The sequence below is a fragment of the Amblyomma americanum genome, chromosome 2, assembly GCF_052857255.1.
Source record: "Amblyomma americanum isolate KBUSLIRL-KWMA chromosome 2, ASM5285725v1, whole genome shotgun sequence".
Lineage (NCBI taxonomy): Eukaryota > Metazoa > Arthropoda > Arachnida > Ixodida > Ixodidae > Amblyomma > Amblyomma americanum.
The window spans coordinates 232,031,529-232,041,684 of NC_135498.1; the positions used below are offsets into that span (position 1 = coordinate 232,031,529).

A 10,156-nucleotide genomic window follows, 5' to 3' on the forward strand; every position below is an offset into this window, starting at 1 on the left:
CTGCACCCGTCTGAGCTGTCACGGGCCTTTCCACCTTTGGATGTTCCTCAACGCCGAGCATCCTCCACTCGGGATCGGGGTCTTCGACACTTATTGCACCCGTAATGTTTCCCAAGATGAGATCGTAAATGGGTTGGTCCACGCATTTTGCCACAACCTGTCTAGTATAACATGGCGTGGACACTAGAATCCTTGCTTCAGGAAGGTACCTCACTGTGCTATCTACAAGAGTGACGGCCGACGCTTCCCCTGTAAGATCCTCGTCCTTCACCAGGCTTCTACGAACCAAGACTGTGTCAGCTCCGCTGTCTATTTGCCCAACCACCACTGGCATTGCTGCTTTCGACTTGGGTGTTCCACTCACTGCCTCATTTTCCAGCGGCGTTTGCTCTCCTTTAAGCTGTGGAACTTCGGGTGGCGAGACAAGTTCTACCCTTGAGTCGACAACGCATGCAGCTCGGTCCTGCGTTCTGTATCGGCACTAATCCAGAGTATGACCCCTCCTCTTACAACCTTGACACACAGCCTGTGTTTTTTGGGCAGCACTACTAGTCCGACAGTCAGCTGCAGGGTGTCCCACCTTGCCGCAGAGAAAACACCTTACTGGCGCCTTAGATGCACTGCCATATGATCTTGGTTTTGCCGCATCTGTCTCTAAAGCCTTTTGGGTTTCCTCCTTTGCCTTACTGAAATTTCGTAACCCTTGAGCCTCGAGGAATTGGTCTGCAGTGTCGGCAAACTCTTCTAATGAACACAACTTTCTTTCCTTCAGGAATAGCGCTAGCTTTGAGCGGCAACACGCTAAAAATTGCTATGTGACAAGCTTGGCACGCACCCCTTCAAAACTCTTTTCTGTGTTTGACATATCAAGCCACCTATCAAAATAGTTGGTCAGCCTGCAGGAAAACTGCTTCGCGGTTTCCGAACCCTCAGGTTTCGCGGCGCGAAATCTCTCACGAAAACCATCTGCCGAAAGCCTGAATCTTTAAAGGAGAGCCTTTTTGACTTTCTCGTAGTCCATGGAATCAGCAGCGGGCATCCTTCCAAGCACATTCAGCGCCTCTCCAACTAAACACATGCTTAATGCAGTGGCCCATTCACTGCGCTCCCAGCCTTGCCCCAAAGCTATCCGCTCGAATCGTTGCAGATATGCATCCAAATCGTCTCTCTTGTCATCAAAAGGAGCCATCAGCTTTCTTGGACAAACTCTGGCCGGTCTAGGAGATTCTGTACCCGCTAAGGAACGCTGATCATTGTCCGTGATCTCCTCATATCCTCCCGCGACATGCACATGTTTCCACAAAAGAAACTCCTTCTCCCGTTCTATTCTTCTTTTCTCCTGTTCTGCCTCGCGGGCTCTTCTAGCTTCTCGCTCTTCTGCCCCGCGAGCTCTTTTCGCCTCGCGCTCTTCTTCGCGAGCGTCTGCGCGTGCCTGCGCCCTTTCCTCCCTATGCCTTTTTGCCTCTTCTTTCTCTCGTCACAGAGACGCATCGCTTCTTCCTTGCTTAACCCTAGCTTGAGCGCCAGCTCTAAGGTTTTTGCCAAGTCCATACTTTCTGCCGTCGAGAGATCGGAAAAATCCGAGACAAAGCAAAAAAGAAAAAGGGAATGTATCCTGGCAGGCTCGCCACTTTTCTTTGTCACGGATCTCTCCGGAGAACACTCGGACCGAAAGAATTCCTCGGTGATCCTAGACTAAAGTGTACTAGTACACTTTACCTAGACACCGTTTTTGAACACCCTGGTGTCCGGCCATACTTGTCTTTGTCACGAATCTCTCCGGAGAACACTCGGACCGAAAGAATTGACAAGGCGACGGGTGTACCCACACAAACACACATTTAATAACCCTACGTGGCACACACACTAGAACACAAAACTTACAAAAAATAACACAAAGCACAAAGACTATAAATGCACACTACTACCAGTGTCTACGACTAGCGTTCTACTAAACGTGGTTGGCGTTCATGCTCACGGTTGGTTCGGTGCGGCTGCGGCGTTGTATGGATCCCGTAGGCGGCGTAGAGGCGGCGTACGCAGTGCTTGGGCTGGCGTCACTGGTGGTGTTCGACGTGCTCGGGCTGGCGTCGCTGGCTGCGTCGTACAAGCTCCAGGTCCAAGCGCCCGTGGAGATGATGCCGGTTTGTTGGCGTTGGGGGCACCACCCGGATGGGTTGCAACAGCGCTGGAGACACACCTGGCCGTAGCAGGTGGTAGCGTTCTCTGTTGACTCTCCGGAACGGGCTCAGGCACGGCAGGAGGTCCACAATGCGGAGTCGTAAAACGCGAGCTCACCGGAGCAGTAGCCGGCGTAGCTCTCTTCTAGCCAAACTGTCCTTGACCCGCCGGAGCCTCCGCTTCTCTGCTGTTCCCCCCCCCCCGAGTCCCTCGCTCTCACTCGCCCTTTTATAGCCTCGGTGTGAGTCCACGTAAGCCTTGTCGTCGTCTTCTCTTCTCCACCAATCATCTCTCTCCACGTCACCGTATGCTTCTCCACCAATCATCTCTCTGCACCTCAACGAATGCTTCTTCCTCTTCTTTATTCTTCGGTTAATTCGCGTCGCCTTCTTCACACCTTTTTCCTTTAAAATTTAATTTAGGCTCCTTTATATATGTGACAACCATGTTGGAATTGACATGTACACCGGACCGTGCTGCTGAGAGGGGGCGCGCATTGCTGTCCGCCTATTCTGTAACCACGCACGAACTGAGCAGTATCGTTCAATAAAGAAAGGGGTTTGTTCACTTAAACTTTGCGTTTCGACAGCCGCCCGACACGTTTTGCTAGCGAGTTAGGCATTGTGCCACGAGGCGCTTGCGTTGCCGTTTCCCCTCCCATGACCTACGTTAGAGGCACGCCGAGAGGTTTTCGGCAATCTTGGAGATCCAGTGGAGCCACGCAGGCTAGCTGCCGAGTCAACATCGTCTTACTGCTGCCGGCTGCGACGGAGTGGCCTGTATTCGGTTCGCCGCATCCATCCACGGCAGCTGTGGCGAGGGCAGTCAGCAGTCACCATCGGCTTCTGTTACCCTGGCGAGTATGGCTGAACGCTGGCCTGCATTTTTCAACCGGCCTGCTTTTCACGGGCCTGCGGACACGTAGTCCACGGGCCATGCAAGTCGTCCCAGCGGAGACCTTCGCGCCGCCTTCGGAACACAGCGGAAGTCTGCGTAGACGCTGTCGGCGCGACTTCAGCTGCAGGACCTGCCTCAAGTTCACGAAGTCCACGAGACTCCTCCATAGCATATATTTTCAGGCGCGTGGATCTGTTTAAGGTTGGGGGGATGTGGGGACCTTCCCCGCAGTACACTCTGGTTAGCTTCCCCGTGATGGGTCCCTAGTTAATTACCTGAACTAACAAGGGAGGGCGCTCTCGTCGCAGCTACACGAGCACCATGGACGGTATGATTGCTGCGAGCGCGATTCGGGGAGACACTGGGCCTCTTCGATTATCCACCTCTGGCAGCCCGCAGGCAGCCCGCGGGCTACCAGAGCGCGCCGCCAGGCGCTCGATTTTCTCGGGCTGCTCCGCCCACTTCCGGTGGCTACCCAGAACGCGTTCGATTTTCTCTGGCTGGGCGGTTTCGGGCTGCCAGCTGGCAGCCAGACTCGCCAGGACGATTTTGTGCTGGCAGCGTCGTCTGCTAGTTCCACAGCTCTCCGCTCTGGCGGCTAGCAGACGACAAAATGGAGGGAGGCGCATTCGCGACAGCTTGGGTGGTTAATAGCTAGGGCGCAGAAACGGCGTTCGCGTTCGTATCTGTGCTGTTTTCCTAACCGTGTCTTATTTCGAGTGGAATCTCCGAGCCGTATCCTGTTTACTCGTTTCAACTGACGCTTCCTATTTCGGCCGCGCGAAGCGTTGTTTCCTCTCTTGATTACTTGAGAAGATAGGTTGGTTTCCGGTCGTATTTTATTTTACTACGTTCACGTCGGCATCTCTCTAAACTGCATGCATGCATGAGTGCTCTTGTACGCTGGCTTGCAGCTGGTAACCTTCTCTTCTTGCGGCGTCTACGATATATCTATTCTTGAATCAGCCGTATTTATCTTTGTTGCGTGTCTTGCAGGTTCAGCGGACGCTCCCGATTTGTTTTTCGAACGACGATGGCCGCGCTTCGGATATCATATCGCAAATTTCGGCAGTTCTGCGTGGCGTCTCAAACGGGCGCGCCGTTATCTCTCTCAAACTCGTTAGCGCGCTTATATCTTTTCGTTTGCGCGGCGGGTACAGCTGTATTGTATATATTTATTTGCTTTTTTTTTCTCTTGCAGGCTCAGCGACCGCTAACGACGCCCGTTTCGTTCGCACCTCTGGGTTTCGGCTCGATCGTATCGGCATGCGCGCTCCGAGCGTCCCGTACACACGCGTGAGACGCGGTTCACGAGATAATTAACGGATGCATCGTATATATGAGACACGGGCGTCTCATATACGATATGCACCCGTTATCTCGTGAACTCCACGCGGTTGGTTTCCGGTCTTGTTTTATTGCAGCACATGTACGCGAGTGTCGGCGCGCTCCTCTGATGTGCATGCAAGCATATGTGCCGGCGTGCATGCGTTGTAGCGCTTTTTGCTGCTGGCTTAAGTGGTATCTAATTCTTAGTTTGTGGCGTCTACGATATCGATATCTCTCTTCTGGTATCAACATATCTTAAATTTGGTTCGTCTCTTGCAGAGGTTGAGCGATATCGTTCTGTTTCGGACAGCACTTCGGCATCCAGCTCTGCTCGGCACCCGTGCGGCATCACTTTGGTGCCGACATGCATGCGTGCGCGTGTAAGCTTACGGGTAGTATCTTATTCTGTTTCTTTGGCGGTTTACGTATGTCTAGCAGGAGTCATTCGTTCTGCATGCTATATTTTTGCATCTTATTCGGCCCTTATTTATACGTCACCTCCCTTCCAACGCTTTCACTTCATACGTTCATTTCGGAGGAGATGGCCGCGCCGCTGAGAATCATCTTGGAAGGTGTGGAGAGAGAAATTTTTGAGGTAGTCGACGACACCGGTGCGCCCATTGTCCACGGAAACCAGCGCCTTTATGTGACAGCAGGTACGTACGTACGTGTACCTTTCTCGCTTGTATGTATATGCAATATTTGATCAGTACTTAATGCGCAACATATATATGCTCTCCTTTGGTTGCAGACAACGTGCAGGTTTGGCTGAATGCGCCGGCAGCCCCCGTCCCACATACCATCGAGCCCGAGGAGTTGTGGCCTCGGGCCAAAGTTCTTTTCCTGATTCAAGAATATAAAAATTTCAAATCAGACCCTTCTAAACGCCTAAAAACTAAAAGACAACTCTGGGAAAATTTGGCAGATTTAGTGAATTCCAAATTCGGTTGCCATTTGACCCATTCGCAAATTGAGAACAAGTGGAGAAATCTAGAGAGAAAATATAAAACGGTGCGACAGCATAATAGCCAGTCAGGGGCGGACCGGAGAACATGCGAGTTTGAAGAGTAAGTATACGTAGAACATGATCTCAGTAGAGATAATTAACTTCTACTGAATGGAAAACTTTGTTTTCCTGATTCTACATACGTGACTTTTGCCCCGGAAGCAGTTTATTCATTCCACAAACCTGTGAATTAAGTATGTTGCAGCATTTTTTACTTTTTTGGTGCAGGTAGATTTTGTGACAGAATAATTAACTCTACCAATTTTGGACATCTTTTGTCTAAATAATGTAATTCCTGTTGTAATTTTAGGGTGTTATAGATTACACAGCAACATTTGGGCAGATAAATTGACTGTCTTTTTGTCAATTGCATACAGCTGCTGAGAGGCATGAACCCGGACTTTGTGCTCATGTCAACAGCTTTGCTGCTGGGCAACTATCGGGCATTATGCATGCCGGCCATGGTTATAAGCTAGCTATACATGTGTCTTGCGTCGCTGAGTAGATGTGTCAAGCTTTATGCATGAAATAATATGTTTGTACACATATTAAGTGATGTCATATATATGTGTCAAATGGATCATAATTTTTTTTTTGTCCTCAGGGAGCTCGCTGAAATTTTTGAAAAAGCTGACAGCATCAACCCACCCTACCTGCTGGGGCCAGGACTCGTCCGGAGCGTCCAAGAGTGAGTCATTTTTTTTTCTGCACACGACAAGTGCGACAGGGAATTTACATGCACTGTAGCTCAGGCATTGCCGAAATAAGAACTAGTAAATTGGGTTTGCCTCCTAGCCATATAGCGGAATCCTTATGGCACCACTACACAGCAAATGGCCTCAGATAGTGAGGAATGTTTTCCTTAAAGATTTAAAGTTTAAAGGGTGCAATGTGCTCCATTACATGCCGAAAGAACCAATCCAGTTGCTTGGTTGCTTTTGAAAAAGACAGTGCATGTCGTGCAAAACATATTTGAAATCAAACACTACCAGGGGTTTCCCCAAGTATAAAATCAGAGGAATGTTGAAGCTAGGGGAGTAGCGGTAGTCATTTTTCAGTTTTTAATTGTGTCTTGATGTGGCACGTAGGACTAGAAAGGCTCATGACTGCAACACTCATGTCAAAGAGTGCCAACAATTGCTTCGCTTTAGACAAGGATACAAGTCATATATCAAGAGACAAAAGTAAGGAACAAGGACTGCATGAAATGTGTCCAGAAACGGCGCAGTAGCTCGGACTACTAATAAACCTTACAAGAAGAAATATCGCTGTCAGTCGCCTATCAAAGACTTGTTAAACTCTGCAAAACACGCATCTTTGCTCTGAACATAACAGATAGAGTCAGTAATTAAACACACACACCAAAAGTCATGTGCATGCTGAACACTACGCACATGTGGAAGGTGTACATCAGAGCTTTAATATCAGCCGTGATGATTTGCATGACACTGAAACATCTAGGTAGCAAAATTTATGGCTGCTACACACAGTTGGTTAAATATGTACAAGCACAGGCTCTTCGCATTGTCCGACTATTCACTCAATAATTATAAAGCAATCAAGAAATCATCACGGCTGATATCAAAGCTCTGATGTGCACCTTCCACGTGTGCGTAGTGTTGAGCATGCGCATGACTTCTTGGTGTGTGTGTTTAATTACTGACTCGATCTGTTAAGTTCAGAGCAAAGATGCGTGTTTTGCAGAGTTTAACAAGTCTTTGATAGGCGACTGACAGCGATATTTCTTCTTGTAAGGTTTATTAGTATTCCGAGCTACTGCGCCGTTTCTGGACACATTTCATGCAGTCCTTGTTCCTTACCTTTGTCTCTTGATATATGACTTGTATCCTTGTCTAAAGGGATGCAATTGTTGGCACTCTTTGTCATGAGTGTTGCAGTCATGGGCCTTTCTAGTCCTACATGCCACTTGAAGACACAATTAAAAACTTATATATCTGTGTGTTTCCTAGTAATAAAATGACTGGACTGCCACAAATATATGGCACATTCTCAGCCACATTCCTAGCAGTTACATCCACCAGTTAGGTATGAAAAAAATTCACTACAAATTAAGGAAGGGCCTTCAGAGAAACAAGGGTGTGTGTAGGGAAGCCACTGAACCTCGCACAGAATGATATGGCAGGCAATAAACAGCTGGTTTAAGGGCACATGGAAGGTCACATGCGTTGAAAAATTTTACTTTGTCTACAAATGAGTGGTTTTTCTTGATTAATGTGGCCAACATGTGAAATAGTGGCCCAATACATTACGAACATTATGGCACCACATATATAAGGCTTCATGTTTTGAGCGATATTGTGCCATCCCTGACGGCAATCGAGAATTACTGGGAATAAAATGCTCTAATTTTTTTGAAAATGGACCTTGATACGTTTGAAATGACATTGAGCTGTTGAAATTACTTTGCACTTCTTGAAAAATTCTGTGCTCTAGCTTATTTGTAAATGTAACTGTGGTGTGCGCATTGCAAAGTTCCTCCTATATTTTTTTTAATGGCTCTTTAGAGCACAACAATAAATTTGACAGATTAATTTCATAGGGTAGACCTTTTTGAACAAAATGACAAAACAATCTGCACTGCTAAATAATTTATTTGGCTAAACTGAAATTGAAAAGCCTTTGATAGAATTTTAATTCCTGTTTCGTAAATGGTGTGAAAGAGGCTCCAAACCAAAGTTTCTCAGCTGACTTTTGCTGCCAGCAGAATTATGTACGAAATTAAATGACTACAAAATGAATGACAGTGCCCTTTGTGTAGGGATAACACATATGCACTACAAAGTCTCTGTTCTTTAGTGCAAGGAGTGCATAATGATGTCGCATTGTTTTGCCACCAGCAGCCAGGCTGAACCTGCAGCCAGCCCCCAGCCTGTCCCCAGCAGGGTAACTGCCACAGCGAGCCCAATTCCCGACAGCTCGCAACCAAGCACGAGCAGGGGCAGCACTACTGCTGGCGACTCGCAGCCCCCAAGCCCATCCGCGCAGCCTAGCCCCCTGCAACAGCAACCAGGCCCAGCCAGGAAGAGGCCCAGGACAGACACCTCTCGTGCAGTGCTCGAGAGTGCCGTCGCCCATCTTGAGGTGGCCGAAGCTAACAGACAGCAGCGGCACAGGGAGCGCATGGCTCTTGAAGGGAGGAAGGTTGCTGCTGTAGAGAGGAGGACTGCAGCTCTTGAGCGGGTGGCTGCAGCACTTGAACGGCGCGAGCTTGTCTCACTCTGTTCTCCGATACATGCCCCAGCTCATTCCCCAACTCATTCCCCAATTCATTCCCCAATCCGTTCTCCAGTCCGCTCTCCAAGCCCTCCTTACTATAATGCTTAGTTTTAATGTTTCGTTTTTTGTCTAGTCAGCGCTTTTTATATTTAATTTTCATGGATAATTGCTGGTATATGTTTGTGTTCAGTTCCGTATATTTCCGCTAAGTTGCTATGCACTACCTCGATGGAAAGAAACGCGAACCCAGCGCAAACACGCTCCGCTGTTTCAATTTCTTTTCACCGCGGTTTTACTTCGGTGATAGCAAAAACACATTAGACTCGTTCATGATACATTCTAGGACAACTCTAACGTCTTTTTCGTACCACCCAGGTAAAAGCGCGATGAAAAGAAATTCCAACAGTGGGGCGTGTTGGCGCCGGGTTGTTCGCCTTTCTTTTCATTGAGGTAGTATGTGTGTGTGCGTGTGTACACTTAGACACACGTATATTCATCTCGTTCGTGGTTGCACTTCATATTGTGTACATACTTTAATAAATTTTACAACCCTTTAATATGATCTGCATGCGTGTTTCATGCAATGACATTCTGATCACTTGTTTCTGTGTGTACTGATAATAAATTGGATGGCAACAAAATTTCCAGAGCATACTTGTCTAAATTTCTCTAGCACACACCATCCTTCCAGCAGTTTAGCTCTCATTATTGTTGTCATTTACTGTTCAGAGGACACAATGCACATTTGAACATGTTGTCAGCCATCTTACGGTGCCCGAAGCTAACACACAAAGCAGTGGATGGCCATTGAAGAAAGATTGCTGCTCACTAGGGGAGTGCAGCACTTAATGGGGTGGTTGGAGCAATTGAGCGATGAACCTCTTCCTCCCATCATTCTCCAAGCCTCCTAACTAATGCATAGTTTTTCTTTTATTCCGTCTAGTAAGCAGTAGACATTTTTTATAACTTTCATTAATTGCTTTTGTATGCATGCTTCAACCTGCATGGTTCCATATATTTCCACTAATTGGCTGCAAGTGCACGTGTATACGCACACTTGTAAATTAGTCTTTTATCCTCAATTATATTGAATTTCAATATGTGTGTACTTTAAATAATCCTAATGCTTCATCTTCTGCAACCATATGTAATAAGATCTCGGTGTTTAGTTGAATATACATTCTGATTACTTGTAGAGCATAACTGTCTAAAATTTCTCTGTCGCACACCGGTCTCATATTCCAGCAGTTTAGCTTACACACTGCCTCTTGTCATTTACTGTCCAGGGGGAAGAATGCAAGCATATATGGAGACAAAACTGAAAGGCTACTCTGCATGATTTACGCACGAAAATTTATTTCACAAGCATCACACATGAACATCATTTTGTGTACCAACATCTCTTGCTACATTAAGCAGGTGGCAGGCAGTAGCATACTCCAAGAACTGAAGAGAACAGAAGAAATTAACCTACACTAAAATGTGTCATCCTGCAGGACCACACAG

At 47.4% G+C, this 10,156-nt stretch overlaps 1 protein-coding gene across 3 annotated transcripts; it reads left to right on the forward strand.

Annotated features, from left to right (window-relative positions):
• The first annotated feature begins 3,446 nt into the window (after positions 1 to 3,446).
• On the forward strand, positions 3,447 to 9,851 carry LOC144122210 (uncharacterized). 3 transcript variants are annotated; one of them, XM_077655795.1, is made up of 5 exons: positions 3,447 to 4,599; positions 4,687 to 5,063; positions 5,159 to 5,474; positions 6,018 to 6,101; positions 8,272 to 9,851. In XM_077655795.1, exons 2-5 carry the CDS (start codon positions 4,772 to 4,774, stop codon positions 8,756 to 8,758), a joined length of 1,179 nt encoding a protein of 392 aa, XP_077511921.1. In that variant the 5' UTR covers positions 3,447 to 4,599; positions 4,687 to 4,771; the 3' UTR covers positions 8,759 to 9,851. The 3 variants fall into 3 exon arrangements, with proteins under 3 accessions (XP_077511921.1, XP_077511920.1, XP_077511922.1); XM_077655794.1 differs by having other exon boundaries at positions 3,447 to 4,197; positions 4,280 to 5,063; XM_077655796.1 differs by having other exon boundaries at positions 3,447 to 5,063; positions 8,275 to 9,851.
• Positions 9,852 to 10,156: the final 305 nt, after the last annotated feature.

What these genes read in the sequence shown, in the direction of transcription:
- LOC144122210 (XM_077655795.1), top strand. Translation starts at nt 4,772, where the DNA reads ATGCATGCGTGCGCGTGTAAGCTTACGGGTAGTATCTTATTCTGTTTC. An exon ending in AGAACATGCGAGTTTGAAGA is followed by an intron (nt 5,475 to 6,017) that starts GTAAGTATACGT and finishes TTTTGTCCTCAG; the next exon opens with GGAGCTCGCTGAAATTTTTG. An exon ending in CTCGTCCGGAGCGTCCAAGA is followed by an intron (nt 6,102 to 8,271) that starts GTGAGTCATTTT and finishes TTTTGCCACCAG; the next exon opens with CAGCCAGGCTGAACCTGCAG.